Source organism: Enhydra lutris, unplaced genomic scaffold (assembly GCF_002288905.1).
Source record: "Enhydra lutris kenyoni isolate GAN:26980312 unplaced genomic scaffold, ASM228890v2 scaffoldscaffold21, whole genome shotgun sequence".
Taxonomy (NCBI): Eukaryota; Metazoa; Chordata; class Mammalia; order Carnivora; family Mustelidae; genus Enhydra; species Enhydra lutris.
The window spans coordinates 58,457,724-58,474,472 of record NW_019154105.1 but is presented as its reverse complement, the minus strand read 5'-3'; the positions used below and the strand labels follow the sequence as shown (position 1 = coordinate 58,474,472).

At 41.4% G+C, this 16,749-nt stretch overlaps 1 protein-coding gene across 1 annotated transcript in view; it reads left to right on the top strand.

The window, feature by feature from the left end:
* Positions 1 to 854: 854 nt before the first annotated feature.
* Positions 855 to 16,749, top strand: part of LOC111149045 (cytoplasmic polyadenylation element binding protein 2) — a 70,692-nt gene continuing 54,797 nt past the window's right edge. Inside the window, 5 exon segments of the mRNA XM_022505938.1 lie at positions 855 to 1,751; positions 1,753 to 2,553; positions 5,493 to 5,774; positions 6,604 to 6,693; positions 14,577 to 14,667. Of these exon segments, the coding sequence (XP_022361646.1) occupies positions 855 to 1,751; positions 1,753 to 2,553; positions 5,493 to 5,774; positions 6,604 to 6,693; positions 14,577 to 14,667 (2,161 nt within the window).

Genomic DNA, 16,749 nt, shown 5'->3' with positions numbered 1-16,749 from the left:
TGAGCCCGAAGGGCGGGAAGGGCCGCTGTCCCCCCTGCGCTCGCAAGGTGTAGGCCTCACGCGGCCGCGGTGACTGAAAGCCGCTCCCAGTCGGGTTCCCCGCCTCAGTTTCCCACGCGGGGCACCACAGCCCAAACAAGTTCGTGTATCAGCGGCCAAGCCTCATGTGACCAAGGGAGGGATCGAGGTGACAGGAAGGAGGCGGGGCCGCGAGGGCGACGGGGGCGGGACGGAGCGCGTGCGACTAAGGGTAGCCTTTGCGCAGACCCCGCGCCGGGAGGGGCCGTTGCCCAGGAACGGTCGGCGCCGCCCGCGCGCGCTCGCTATAGTGCGCGCGCGCGGGGGGCTCCCAGACCGGAGTCAGCTGCCCGCTACCGCCACAGACCTCTCCTTTTCCCTAGATGCCGAAGGGGCCCGAGGAGACACGCCGCTCGCTCCCGCGCTCCCCCTCCCTCCTGGGAGAACTAGCGCGCCCGAGCCGAGTCTGCATATTAATGAGGGGCGGGGCGGGGGCGGGGCAGCGGGGGCGCGGCGGCCTCGCGCCCGCGCGTGCCGGGACGCACCGCGGGGGGCGGTGCGATTGTGAGGTGGCGCTGACGCACGTTCCGGAGTTCTTAAGCCGCGAGGGCGGCGGCGGCGGCATCGGCGGTGGCGGTGCCCGAGCAGGTCTCAGGAGGCGGCGGTGATTGCCGCGAGGGCTGGAGGGGCCGAAGTAGGTGCCCCTGGCTCAGTCACGGTGTCCCTCTCACTGACTCCCCCTCTTTCCACCACGGCAGTGCCGCCCCAGATCCAGCAGCTTCCTAGGCGGGGCAGCGGACCGGGTGCGTCTCCTCCCGCTGCCGCCGGCCTGATAAATGAGGGACTTCGGGTTTGGGGTGTTGCAGACCACCCCGCTCCGAAGCAGCAGCCCTGGGTCACTATTCAGCAGCGGGACGTACCGTCCCTACGCTGTGGGGCCCGCCACGGCCGCCGCCCCGCAGTCCTCCGCCACGCCCTTCGGCTCGCCGCCGCCGTTGCCTGTCACCGGCATCTCGGAGGCCGCCTCCCCCTTTCCTATCCTCGGCTGCGGCGGCGCGGGCAGCTCAGCCGCCGCCGCTTCCTCTTCCTCCCCGTTCCTGGCGCATCAGCAGACCATGCAGGATGAGCTGCTGCTGGGGCTGACACAGCAGCCGGCGCGGCCGCTCTCGGGGGCGGCGGCCGCGGAGAAACTCCCCAACCACCACCCCGGCGGCGGCACGAACGCGGGTGTGACCCACCTCCTCCCCTCCCAGGACTTCAAACCGAGTCTGCACCCCCCCTCCTCCTCCTCCGCCTCCTCCTGCTGCTGCTGCCGCACCTCCTCCCCGCAGGACTTCAGTAAGCGGCAGCAGCAGCAGCTGAGCTGCCAGAAGAGGAAAGAGTTCAGCCCTCCCCACCTTCCCCACCCTCCGGACTCGAAGCCGCCGCCGCCGCCGCCGCCGCTCCACTGCCCCGGCCGGTTCAGTCCGCCGCCACCGCCGCCGCCACCGTCCGGCCGGCTCTTCCAGCCGGCACAGCTCGCCCAGCGCCAGCAGCCACAGCAGCAGCAGCAGTTCAGCGTACCGCACCCGCAGCACCTCCCGCCGCAGGATTTCGCCCAGCGGCAGCTCCCGGCCGATCTGCCCCCGCTCCCGCAGCTCCAGCCCTCGCCGCCCGCAGCCCCGCGGCGCCGCCACGGAGGCGCGGGCAGCCCTCGCAAGACCCCGGCCGCGGGCGAGGGCAGCGCCACCGAGCCCCCCCAATGCGGGCTTGGCCCCCTCGACGCCGCCGGTGAACCCCGCGCCGGGCTCCATGGAGTCCCCCAACCACCCTCTGCTCAACAGTCCCAGTAACCTCCTGCCCGGCGGGGCGCTCGGCGCGGGCGCCTTCAGCAGCCTGCAGAGTCCGGACCTTCCGCACCCGGGCGGCGGCGGGGGCGGGGGGCCCCCAGGAGGCGGAGGGGGAGGCGGCTCTGCGTCGCCGCCGCCACTGCCCGGCTTCGGCACCCCCTGGTCGGTGCAGACCGCTTCGCCGCCGCCGCCGCCCCAACCCCAACAGCCGCCGCCGCCCCAGCAGCAGCAGCCGCCTCCGCCCCAGCAGCCGCCGCAGCCGCAGCCGCAGCAGCCCGGCTCTTCGGCCGCCACCCCGGGTGGCGGCGGCGGCGGCGGTGGCGGCGGCGGCTCGCTCAGCGCCATGCCGCCGCCCAGCCCCGATTCAGAGAACGGCTTCTACCCCGGGCTGCCGTCGTCCATGAACCCGGCTTTCTTCCCGAGCTTCTCGCCCGTGTCCCCGCACGGCTGCGCGGGACTCAGCGTGCCTGCGAGCGGCGGCGGTGGCGGCGGCGGCGGCGGCAGCGGCTTCGGCGGCCCCTTCTCGGCTGCCGCCGTGCCCCCGCCGCCGCCGCCCGCCATGAATTTACCTCAGCAGCAGCCCACGCCGCCCGCGGCGCAGCAGCCGCAGAGCCGGAGGTCTCCCGTCAGCCCGCAGCTCCAGCAGCAGCACCAGGCGGCGGCTGCCGCCTTCCTGCAGCAGAGGAACTCCTACAACCACCACCAGGTACGGCGGACGGCGGCCCAACTGCGCCGCGGGGCCGGGACCGGGACGACGAGGGCTACTCGCCCATGCGAGAGTGGGACTGGTGGCGGGGTGGGGGGGGAGACGGGTGACAGGACTCGGGACACCAGTCCGCGGCGGGGCGGGCGGGCGGGCAGTGGCCACCGTGGGCTACGAGGCTCGGGTAAGGGGGTCACGCTGGAAGTCGCCCCGGCCGGGCGCCCCCTCGAACGCCCGGAGCGGCGGTGGGGGTTGGGGCAGGGGCCGAATGGCGCCCGGACCGAGGGCGGCGGCGGCGACGGACTGGCGCGCCCGCTCGGCGGTCCCTCGCAGTGGGCGCCCCTGACCCAGAGGGCCACCGTCCACGATCCGCAAGCCGGGGAGACGAGGCGAGGACGGGCGGGGGACGAGGGGCCCGCGGGCTCCGGCGGCGGCCCCGGACGAGTGGCCGTGGGAAGCGAACTTGGGAAGGAGGAACATGATCACCTGAGACGGTTCGTGTGGGGAGCCGGTGACTCTTCCAGGTCGTTCTATGAGGGGATGGACGGAAGGGCTTTCTTAGAGTCTGTTTCATTCTGCACCGGCCGGCGCAAGGTCTGGCTGGGAAGGGGGTGGCCGGCCGCGACGACCGGCCGGGACGCCCTGCCCGCCGCGCAGCTGCGCCGGCCGAGGGCCGAGGGTCGGGAGAGCCCAGGGAGCCGCGCCGCGGGCTCGGTCCCGAGCTGTCAGACGACTGGAGAGAGGAGCCTGCCCGCGGGGGCTCACTTGGTTACAGCCGAGGCGCTGCGAGATTGGGGAGATTGGGTTAGCTTCTGCGCCCCTTCTTGTCTTGGGAATATTTGGTGGCTTTTAAGACAAAACTAAACTTGAATCCGGGGTTCGTGGTATATACCTCGAAGAGAGGACTCCCTTTTTTTGGGGGGGGGTGGCCTTATCTTTTCTTGAATTTGAGGTGTGTATATTTTAAGTGGGTAATGTAATTATGAAATGACACCGGGCAGGTTTTTTGTTTTTTGTTTTTTGTGTTTTTTTTTTTTTTTTTTTATTCATCCGGGTCCTTTCTGATTCAAGCTCTTGTTTTGTAATCTTCTCAATACAATGTTTGAATGACCGCTGGGCTGGTTAATGGACACTGAAAGAGTATTTTGTTGTTCTTTTTTGATCCAGTCAGCATTTATTGTGATTAGTGTGTTTAAGGTCATTTTCGTGATTAAGGTTTGAGAGAGAAGCAAAATTGGACCTTCACCAGTGCCTGCTTACTCCTATAACTTTTTCCATTGTGACCAGTTAAAGTTTTCAAGGGCTAACCTTTTAAAAGGTGAATACTATCTAACCAAAGTAACAGTTAAGAGTTTATTTAAATCAACCTGAGTAACAGTTAACAGTTTTTATTTTGAATCACTGGTGTCTCCCCAACGACGAGAACGTGGCCTATGAGGATTAAAAATACGGAATTTTGAAATAATATTCCACTTTCCTATGATTTCCATAATCTCGAGCAGTTAGTTATCTTTTATGTGTCAGAGTCTTCATTTTTTAAACTGGAAGCTTGCCACAGAAAATTATTTATAGGTAGTTTTATATTCTTAGAGCCATGATACGGAACATTAGAAGACAGTATACCATGATTCATATTTAACTATAATTTGCTTTTTGTCAAAAGATGGTTCTTACAGTGAAGTTTAAGAGGTCACACAGCTGTCATACGGAATTTTAGATCACTGGAAGAGAACTTGATCACTGTATCAGTAAGGAAAGTAAGGCCCCTCAGGAATAAAGTGATTTGTTCATGGCCCCTGAGCTATACCTTTGAACTATATGGAGGGGGCAGTGTATATTCATGATTATATTGGCATTTTTTAAATAGGTACTATAGATCAAGTTCTTTTTTTTTTTCCATGTTATAAGAAGGAAGTTTCATTTTAAGAATACTTCTACGAGCTTATTTACTTATAGCAACTTCATAGCCCATAATTCCTTTAGCTAAATGTTAGCTATAAGCTTATTGACAACATAATTGCTAGAAAATAATACTTTTCAAAAACTTACAGTAATTGCCTCTTGGTGGGTTCTCAACTTTTTTTTTTTTTGTCATAGGTTCTAGTTTGGATTATAAATTACTTTTGAAAATGAATGAGCCCAATGGAGATTTGTGTTAAGATCTCTACCAGAATAATCAAAGCATATAGTTGTTTATCTTTAGTATATCTCAGTGGATCCACCTATGGGTGACATCAGATAATTGCTCAACTGTTCATGGATAATTAAGTTAAAAAAAATTAAAACACTTTAAAAGAAAGTACATTAAAGTTGGAATAAAATATATTGAAAGTTAAATAAACAATACAAGGAAGACATATTTTCTATACTGTCCCTATACTAAAAGGCGTTTTTAGTTCATGCAAGAGAACACCACCAAATGTTACCATTATCTACTGTCGCAGTGGTGCAGTTTGTTTTGGAATCATAAAGTCTAAATATTTTACTCCCGTCATTACTCATACCTTTATTAATTAAGGACCATATTATGATTGTATGCCTAGCAGAATATGGTTGTTTTGAGATCACAATGTAGGTTATATCTTTAGGAATCTTCAAAGTTAATTTCAATTTTCAAGTATTTTTTTTCTTCTTACATATACGATTCTGAAAGGGAAGAAAAGTAGTTGCATGGTTCTATTTTAATAATTATCATGAAATATCTGCTTGGTTCATTATAATTTAAAGTGGGCTGTAGAATGAAAACTCACCTCACTTTAAATGAATGTGTTTTTATATAGCAAGATCTCAAACCTATTACTTTTATAACCTGTTAAGATAGATTCTGTTGCCTTTAGAGATGTTATTTTAAGATTATGTATATTCTTAGCGTGGGCCTAAATTTGAGTTTGAATTATAAACTCTTTAAATGCCTGTAATTTAAACAGATGTGTTTTTCTCAGCCTCTTCTGAAACAATCTCCTTGGAGCAACCATCAGAGCAGTGGCTGGGGCACTGGAAGTATGTCCTGGGGAGCAATGCATGGCAGAGATCATCGTAGAACTGGAAACATGGGAATTCCAGGAACTATGAATCAGATATCTCCACTGAAGAAACCATTTTCTGGTAATGTCATAGCACCACCGAAATTTACTCGCTCTACTCCATCACTGACTCCAAAATCTTGGATTGAAGATAATGTGTTCAGAACAGACAACAATAGTAATACACTCTTACCCTTACAGGTAAGAATGGTATGTAAATTGTCTTATTTCTAATGTTTATCATTCAAAGTAAGAAATTGGGTGGTGGTGGTGGTGATGGTGGTAGTTGGTAAAAGTAACAGATTAAAACATTAAAAGGCTTTTATTTTTAGCATATAATTTAATTGCCAAAGGATAAAGTATTTATGTAGAGAAAATTGAGACTAAAAAATTCTCTAAACACACAGTAGAAAAGAAGCTTCATAAAATCTAGAAAAACCTGCTGTATTTCTTAAATATATGTTGAAGCTTTTAATTGGCAGCTCAAGAATGCCTTAATTTATTCATCTTTAATAGGCCACCAAAATGAATTTTTTCTCTATAGCTAAACTAAAATGTTAAGTAATTGTGCATAAATTTGACTGTGATCAGCTGTGTGTGTGTGTGTGTGTGTGTGTATATATATATATATATACACACACACACATATATATATATATATTAGAATATGCTTAGTACAGCTGTGATTATGGCAAAATAATATTAGGGCTTTTTGCATCAACTTAAAATTTGTCCTCCCTGGTTCAGTGACTATTTTTTTCTAAATGTGGCCTAATAGTTATGATGATTAGACTTTTTTTTTTTTCAGATCTTTTAATGTTTTACTGATATTCTAGCTAATAAAGGTCCCTATAATTATTTAAAATGAGGTTTTTGTCCCCCTAAAACTTTTAAAGGACTAAAGATACAAGATAGAAGGAACTTGATTGTTTTTTGTTTTCTTTCTTACCTTTTTTTTCTTTCTTTTTTTGTGGGTGGGTGTGGGGAAGAGAACTGCTTATTTCTGATGAAAACTTCTATGCTATTGAAGGTGAGATCTAGTTTGCAGTTACCAGCTTGGGGCTCAGATTCACTCCAAGATAGTTGGTGCACTGCAGCCGGAACATCCAGAATAGACCAGGTAGGCTGCACAGTGTATATTTTTCAGGATTATGACTAGGAGTTTAGTGTTTATATTATGAGTAAGATTTATTATTTACTTTCCAGTTATACCTTTTTTAAGCATATGTCAAAGAACATTAAAGCAATTTATTTTTAAAAGGTCACTTATTTAATATAAAATGCTTCATTTTAAAATTTATAAGTAATTCATAACTATTTTATATTTCCAAAACAGAATTTGTTTTTGGAAAAAAGGAATTATATACCCAAGAGCACCTGACTTTAAACATCAGTCAAACTTAACAGATTTTATCTTTCAGAATTATTTTCAGTTGGGGACAAAATCATACATTCAATTTTACATTTCATCAGTGTTTTACAGAATTTTTTAGTAAATTTTTGTCACGAAATCTACATTTGTCTTGAGGTATATTTCTAAAGAGGTCCTGGCTTCAATTTTTATACCTTTAAGAAAAACTTCATGAATAATGTTTTTTTATTCTAAAATTTGTTACCACTGTTGTATACTTATCTTCTTCCAAATAATGTTTCCTATAGAAAAACCCTAAATCAAAAAGCTAGGAATCGGTCTTAAATTTCCTTCAAGCCCTTTGTGGTTACAAAATGCTATCTCTTTTCCTGCAGACTAAATTTGAATTCATACTGGGTACCGGTGATGAGAATTATTACAGGACAAGTAGAAAACTCAGTCCTACATGAGGATTCTTTACTGCAGAGCTGAAGCTTGAATGAGCATAGAATTGACATTGTGGGAGCCCACTGAATGGAGCTATGTTATCCTTAGCTAAGGCTCTTCCTTAGTTAATTTATCAACATGAGATGATTTTACAAGTAAGGACTCTATAGATTAATAATATGTTTGTCAATAGCTTTCAAACCTGGAGCATTAGCATTAACTTCAGTAATCTATCATTAGCAGTTATTTTAGACAAGTCCTAATTTTTTACCAAAATGGTCCTACCGGGATTGCCACATAGAAATAAGTAGTTATCTCATGTAATTTGTGATTTATTGTTTTATTAATAATTTAAGTTAGCTATCCATCTATTTCTATGCTCTTCTCCACTCTGGCCTAGTTAGGCCATATTAGTGACATTTTTATGGTAGCACTTTCATGTTGTTCAAATTGAATATGTAAATGTCTAGGAGATGGTATTTTAGAAGAGGAAAATTATGATAATCATTTTGAAGGTGGCAAGGGATGTGTTTTTAGAGAGGAAAAGACAATTATTTGAAGAACATGTGCACGAAAGAAGCAAGAGGACACATATGAGGGATATTTAACTATGGAGAAGAGAGAAGACAGATTAGCTGTCATAAGGGGACAATGGAGGTGGGTCATATGTTGAGAAATGTGGTTATTGAGATAGTTTCAGTTGGTGGAGGGCTAGAGAGTAGATAGAGGTGATAATGAAAGGAAGTCAGCCCCTGGGCTGCTATAAGATGAGGGGTCTCTAGCACTCCTACTTAGATTTCAATCAAAGCCACTCTGTTCTTACCTGTTTTATAACCTAGGGTTTTAGGTAAATTCATTTTATATAAAAGGATTTAGGTGTTTAAAGGTAACTTTTTTTTTTTTTTTTTTTTTTTTTTTTTGGCTAACTGCTGAGATATTGGCATTCCCTTTGGTCCTTTGCACCAGAGGTGTGATTTGATGAAGTTGAAGAGCATGGTGAAGAAAAAGATAGTGGGAAGTGAACTGAACTAGAGGAAAGAGGTCTGAAACCTGAACCTTCTTCCCTTTTCTCAGTCCTTATGACATCTGAGGATATAGTCTATGGGCTTTCATGTCTTTGGGTCATAGTTTCCTTATCTATAAAAGGAGAACCTTGAACTAGATCATGAAAGGTCTTTCTAGCCAGCTTTTATACTTTCTCTGATCTATTTTGGCCATTTCTTTAACTCCCTGTGCACACCCCCCCCTACACACACACACACTTTATTTTTAGAATACAAAGGTTCTGGTTTATTGGGGAGAAGAGGTGGGAATTGGATTGAGGCAGTCAAGGGATAGTGTATGACCTCCCAAATGGTCTTAAAATCAATGTGTTTCTTTCTTTTGAGGACCTTAAGGGTACTTACAATACAAAATTTGTTTTGTATTTCTATCTTTCCATAAAAGGTTGAGGTATTTGAAGTTGAGGTTCTTAAAAATACAGCAACAGCTACAAACTTCAACCACTCGATAGTTCCTCACTATTTGGCAAAGTTAAAATTATCTGGTGCAATATTTTCATTCTGACTTTTTTTTTTTCATTATATAGAACATTTTAATACTAACATATCTCAGTTAACAAATACATTATTTTAAAACATTTGATTTTTTATTTCTTTTAGTTTCAAATTGATTAGGCATAAAAAATATATTAAATTCTAGAACTGGAGTCTTAGTTCCTATACTTGGATACTTGAGGCCTTACCTATACCCAAGAACTGGATGTGTAGTTAACATTCAACAAATAGGAAAGAAATAGTTTTGCAGATTGGTTTTACTCAGTTACATGTAAAATTTTTAGGGCTGATTGGCATTTCCTTACTTCAAATAATTATCTTCTTATGGAAAAGCTCCAAATTTAAAACTTTTAAAAACAAAGGTAAAGTTTTAAACACATTTCTGACTTTAAAATGAATTTTTAGGTATTTATGTTAATTTCTTTAAGACTAAGAGTACTTTTCTTTAAAATGCTGGTAGGTAGTTACCCCTGCAAGAAGTCATATGCCAATATATGAATTCTAATTGCCTTAAAACTGAATTTTCAATTAGATATTGGGATTATAATATATTCATTAATACTTGAATATTTTAAATCAAAAAGTGAATATTTTAAATCAAAAAATAAATATACTGGTAGCTAAGATTATTACTTATAGGTTTACGTATGGTACATCAGTTTTCTGTAAACAAAGCAACAAAATGTCTTTAAAAAAAAAAAAAGTGTAATATAGCTGTGAAGCCTTATAAGATGGATGTTGGCCTGTCTTGTAGCTAAGGGATTATCAATATATTCAGTTGTAGATTTTTGTTCCTATGGAAGTTCTTGAGCATGTCACATAAACTACCTTGAATTAATTGAAGATATATCCCACCAGTCTTTGATATATAGACTGTTATATGAGAACGTGATAGATGATAATAATGAGGGTCTCTCAGAAAAATATATTATTTGGTGCCTTTATTCACTTTACACAAAAAACAATATATAGTAGCAGACCAAATCTAATTTTTCATTTAATAGAGCACTCCTTAAATTGTAGTTCTTAAATGAGATGTACCTCAAGGGGCATTGGTAGCCAACAAACTGTTAACACTTACTGAAAATGAGAAAGAATGGGTTCTTTTGTACCTGCTTAGGTAATGGATGCTTTTTAAGTTTCGTATCCTGCATTCAGTTCTTCAACTGTACTTGATACATTCTTATACCACATATTTTCTACTTGCCTTTCCATTTAATCCTGTGGATACTATTTCAGGCCTTCAAAAAATTTTTTTAAATTTTTGTTCAGAGTCACTGTCCTAGCACTTTGTCAAGGTTCAGATTAATGAAGGACATTTCAAAAAAATGTATGTTCGTTATGTATATGGTAGTGTTTTAATTATCCTGGGGACATATGGAGAGAAATTCTGTTCTTTGCCTTTGAGAAGGTGCAAGTCCATTCGAATGAAGAAGGGGTGTCTGTGTGGAACAACCAGAGACTGGTAAGAGAGAGTAGGAGACCGAAGACATTGTGCAGTAAGACAGTAGCACATCATCTGCTGCTAATTCAGTAGAGTGCAGTAGCAATGTGTCGTCAAGAATGTAAAATCAGTATTTACTGAAGATTGAGGACAATACAGTGAGTTTTTACAACTTTGTTATTTTAAAGCAAAAATTGGAAAACTCAACACAAAACTGCAACAAAAGCTGATCTTTCTACTTAGAAGGATATTTGTTAAAGCATCTGATATATCTTTAAATATGACAGTATAGGGTTTTCCTATAATCCATCTCCCTTTTCTTTAGGTGGATACTTCATTTTCAAGAGGAAAATGTTCTGCTTGATCACTCCTTTTGAAATGAAACAGGGTTTTGAATATATCAAAGTAAAAATATAACATCCCATTGAAAAGTCCCCTTTTAATTAAGCTCAAGTTCTTTTTGTTGTACTAATTTTAATATTCTTGACCTCTTTATTTTTTAGCATGTCTAATCTTTTTTTAAGTTCCTTATTTAGGATTACTTTGTTCTTTCTGCATTTTTTCAGTCTTTCTAGGACTGTATTGTTGCTTCTCTAAGTCTTTATGGCAAATGTCTGGGTTTATGAAAGTAATAAAATATTATAATAGATTGTAGTTTTCCCGAAAATGTTTTTTTCAATTTTGCCTGCTCACTGCTGTGGGATTCTGTAATCTCAGTTTGTGAAAACCCATTTAAGTTGATTCTTTGCCAGATAATTTTCATATTTTAAATAGATTGGGGTAAACTACCTCACAGAGATTCTTACTTTTGTGAAACATCTTGGCTGTTTTCAAATAGTCATGTAGTAATAAATATAAGTTACATTGCAATGATTTTATATATGTGTGCTAATCAGTTTTGGTATGCTTATGTTTACCTTAAAATAGTTATAGGATTTATATTTAGTTTTTAAACCAGTGGCATTTTGTGTGAAGACAAATTTTTCTAATAGCCTTATTTGTTTTGTAATCAGATTTGCTTTGTTTTTTTTTTTTTTTCCCAGAAGTTAATGTTCTAATCCCCATACTTTATTCAGTGGAATTATCTATACCTTTTGAAAATGAGCCTATAGGTTTCATTAAATCTAGAAAGTGATTTTGAGTTGTCATGTGCTGTTTGCCTGCTTAAGGCTATTTTGTATTCAGTGCTTTAAAAATTATGTGGGCTGTAGCTGATGCTCCCCAAGTATAAGTAAGCTTATAGTTTTATAATAGCTTAAATTTATTTTCTTTGCTAAAGCAGGAGTGTGATTCATGATGAGAGACTTGAAATGCAAGGGAAAATAAGGGGCCTTAGGAAGTGGGCATCACATTCTTTATGAGTTGGATGTAGACATTAAAGCTAAAGCTATAAATACATGCAGATTTTTTGAATAACCACTGTCTCTTGATTACCTAGTGGTCACCAATATTTATTGAATAGCTTGCTTATACATTTCCCTTCTTAGCTTAAATATTGCCCATTGACCATGTATATGGAGTTACTTCATTAATTTTACTTTAAATTTTGCTCTAAAGCAAGATCACACTACTTGAATGGAATTAGTGTGTGAACAGAAAAAAAAAAAAGGCATGAGAAACATCATAACATCATTTGTTATGTTACATTATGTTAAGTATAATGGTAATACTTACCATTAATTAAGTTCATAGGTCCACTGTGATGGGGTATAGTCTGATTCCATTAAAAAAACAGCAGCCTGAGAAGATATCCCTGAACCATACATGTTTTCTTTGCAAGAATTTAAGGTAAATAGAATATAAAGTATTTCTGATATATCTTAGAACCTGTAGTACCTGAGGGTTTTTTTAGTTAATTATATATATAATTTTTATCATGATAGCTTACGTTTTTTAATCATATTTTAAATATGTTTTAATATATCTTGACTTAGTTGTGTCGGTTAACATCTAAGTACCTATTCCATGGAGAATTCTAAGAAGACATTATGGTCCTAAACTGTCTTTGCCCTCACAGAGCTCAACTTCAATTTGCAAAGTTTTTATAGTAGAGATAAAGTACTACTCATTCAATAAACATTTGAGAGCTAGCTATATTCCATAATTAGAAGGTCCCTACTTCTAATTAACTTAGTTTAGTTGGTAAGGCAGGAAAATCAACAAATTAGTTATGAACATAATATAGTGGAAGCACAGAAGATGGAAATATTTGAATTACTAAAATTGTATGTCATTTTTGCCCAAGGGCCATGCTGTCTTCTCTTCCAGTTTTATTTCATTTATTATATAGTACTTTGAGTCTTTTGCTTTTCTGTTATTTTTAAGGTGGAATTTAGGCATTGTCTAGTCTGAAACAATGTTTTGTTTCTTTTCTAGAAGATAGAACAGAGCCTATAAAGGTTTAGTAGCTTACTCAAGATCAAGAGGCTCTGCACTTCTTAAAGTATGATCACTGGACTAGATGTCTTAAGTATCACCTGGGAACCTATTGTAAATACAGATTTTCAGGGGCCGCTCTCAACCTGCTGAATTTCAGACTCTGAGCAGAGTCCCAGAAATCTGGGTTACAGCAATCTGTGTGTTTGGCAACCCTTCCAGATGATTCTGAAGCATGTTCAAGTGAGAGAACCACTATTCTAGTTCAGTGATTCTCTGTGCCTCCCCCACCAAGCAAAGTCATTGTTAGTGATGTAAAAATAAAGTAAAGTAAGGAGTACCAATACAGCTGTATGGTGATAAAGCTGGAGTAAGAGCAACTGGTCTAGCAGTCTACCATTTTAGTATTTGCACACTTCTAAATTCCAACAACAATTTGTTTAGTCTACAAGACTGATTCTGGCCCCCTGGCTTTAAAAGCTCACAGTCCTGATTCATTTACTCTGCTTGATGGAGCAAATAAATCAACATATTTTCAGGAAAAGCTTTTTATGTTTTTCTTTAGCTTCCTAAAAGACTGGCTCTGAATTGTCTCTGGATTATGGACTCCTATGGAAAACTGATGAAGCCCTTTTCGTCAGGAAAAAAAAATGTGTACACACACATATAGAATATTGTCTGTAATCTCAGAGATTTCATGGTCGTTCTTAAAGTTCACAGACTGGGGCTAAGAAGTGCCTAATTATGATTTCTGTAGAGACCTTTTCCTCCCCCTATTTTTCTTACTCTTCCATTTTCTTTTTAAGTATCAATCATTTTTTGAGAGTTAGAAATGGCCTGCCCTTCCTTTCTTCCATGTACATACACTTGTACAAACACGTACACACATTTAAGTGGGTGGGAGTCATCACTGACATTTTGATGATTTAAGGGGCATGGGCCAGAGCTTGCTGTGGTAGTTCCCCATGTATATTTGTTCAAGTACATTGAGGATGTGTTGGGCAGAAAAACAGCATAAATTCATAGGAATTAAAGAATCAAATTCCTTCTGGTAAGTAGGTTGACAGATTTAACATATAGCAAACAAGACCTCCATCTACAAAAAGACTTTGTTCTGGAACTTGAGGGAAACTTGTTGAGATGAGACTACTTTCCATTCTCTTCCCTCCATCCCTGCCTTCTTTGCAGGGTGTAGAGGAAAAGAGGATTTAGAAATGCAGAGACCAATATGTGAGGACTTCAGGGAGCAAGATTTGGATATAAGTATTCGAGGTGTTAGTCTTTGTTCTGATAGTAGTTCATGCTTTTGATATTAACTGTATGGGATGTTTATGTATTATTGTGAAATTCTGACTAGTCAAGTAATGTACACTGTTTGATAGATATTTAAAGTATGGTGCCATTATGGGATTAATTCCTTTCCCCCGAACTATTTATTTTTTAAGTGCTGGTGTCTTCCTAGATATATGAGAAAAGCTTAGAAGTTAAATAACAACTAAAAATGCTTTGTGTATAACATTTCGGAAATCTTTATAAGTTGAGGTAACAGTAGAAATTATTTTACTCTATTAATGCTTCCAGTGAAATAAGATTACTCTTGATGTGTGTTTTTTTGAGATGAATATAGTAAATGGAATATCCTCCAATACAAGAAATAGTATAACTCATGGGATCCTTAGTTACTGGTATTATCTTGGAATGTAAGTGATTAGTAATATTATATTAATCAGATGTCCTATTTTATGTAAGGAGGTTTAGATGGTATATTTATCACCAGTTTTTTAAAAAGCTGTATACATCATATTGAGTCTTTTTTTTTTCTCTTCTAGGATCGAAGTAGAATGTATGACAGTTTGAACATGCACTCTTTGGAGAATTCCCTTATTGATATTATGAGAGCAGAACATGATCCTCTTAAGGGTAGGTGACTTTTTTTATTTCTTATATCATGCACTGAATTGTGTTTATCTCACCTTTGTTTATATGAAAATTAGCACTATGTAGCACCTATGTCATCTATAAGATTCTGTTATGTCTGTTAATAAAAACCTTTGTGAAATGTCCTACTTTTTCTTTGTAGCTTATTTAGATTTATGCTGATTTATGCAGAGAGAAATGTAAGCCCATGTCTCTTGACTTGTCTAAGAAAAAGCCACTATTTAGAGATATTTTGCAGTTTGTTGGGAGGATCTAAGTGTATAGTATAGTCACTTTTCTAGAACTCTATCAAATATAGAAATTTTTAAAAAATCCTTATAGTACTTGAATTTACAATTTGCAGTGGTTCCAACCTATAATTGCTCTGAGTTAACTTCTTTTCCCCATTTTTCTTCTACCATCATAGGGTTTTAAAGGGGGATGTTTTGCAGTAGCTTCTCTGAGGGTTTCATAAAACTTGAGGCAGATTAAGAAAAAGAATCAGCTCCACTGATCTTACAGTATTAGTCTTATTATTAACTGTATCTGACAATATTTCATTAACATACTTGTTTTCATTTGTATATTACATGTTACTAATTATTTTATATTTCTTTGTACAATATATCCCGTTGCCTTGTATATTCATGGTGAAAATCTGGCAAACTGTGCACTTACTTGGATGATAAGAGATTGCTGCATAATAAATTATCCCAAAATTTAGCAGCTTAAAATAACAACAAACATTTATTACCTCACACAGTTCTGTGGGTCAGGAACTCAGGAGCGGCTTAACTGGTTGGTTCTGGCTCAGCATCTCTCAGTGAATCAAAACTGTAGGCTACTTGGTAATTTTTTCCACATTTTTAGTTCTATAAAGCCAAGTAAGAATTCCCTTGAAAGATTTAGCCTGAAACTATAGAACTTAAGTGTTGGCAGCAAGGTGGTATCTTCTTCTTCTTCTTTCTTTTTTTTAAGATTTTATTTATTTGACAGAGATTACAAGTAGAGAGGTAGGCAGAGGGGGGGGGGGAAGCAGGCTCCCTGCTAAGCACAGAGCACGATGCGGGTCTCAATCCCAAATCCTGGGATCTTGACCCAAGCCGAAGACAGAGGCTTTACCCACTGAGCCACCCAGGCGCCTCAAAGCAAGGTGGTGTCTTGAGGCTGTGTTGGTAATACCGATCAGATATCTAAACATTTTGTTGTGTTTCTGGATTTTGTTTATAAAGCCATTTCCTGTCTTTTGTAATTCCTTTATTTTTAAGGAGCTTGAAAAGCTCAAGAGGTTAGTGATTGTTAACAGTGTATGGCAATGGTAATTCTCCCAAACTAATAAAGACTATTATACTTTGGGTTTTTGGGGGGGTCTGGGGGGCTTCTAATCAAAACCCAATCCAATTTTTTTAGTATCTGTATATTGGGGTCTTTTTCACTGTTGCTCTGACAGTTCTAGTGGCATTTGTCTTAGATCCTCTGTTTAATAATAGAATCCAGCAGTTTCGGATTACGAAGAAGTTTATCTATTTATTTCTTTGGCCTATCTAGAAAGAAAACTCTTAGAAATTCTTCTACAAGATAAAGTCATCATTAACTGTTACCAGTGAATAATGAAACATTTCTCATTGTTGTTTCTCCTAGTCATCTTTAAAAAGGTCTTTTGAAGATGTTAAGAGAAAACATTCTCTGCTGGAGAATTATCTCAGGTTTTCTTTTTTTTTTAAAGTCTGTGTTATAATAAAACTGGAGAGAAACCTAGAAAGAAGACTTTGAAAAGAAAATGGAAGCAGCCTAAGGCTAAAAAGGAATTTAATAATTTAAAAAAAAAATCTCAAATGTATTCAGAACTCTTTTGTTAGGAAAATTATCTTTGGCCATGGGAAGGGAGAAAATGTGGTCAGTACCACCTTTTGGAATTATGGTAACAAATCTCGGTTTCTTTTTTTTCTTTTTCTTTTTTTTTTTTTAATTTTATTTATTTATTTGACAGACAGAGATCACAAGTAGGCAGATCCCAGGCCAGAGAGAGAGAAAGGGAAGCAGGCTCCCTCCTAAGCAGAGAGTCCAAGCAGGGGCTCAATCCCA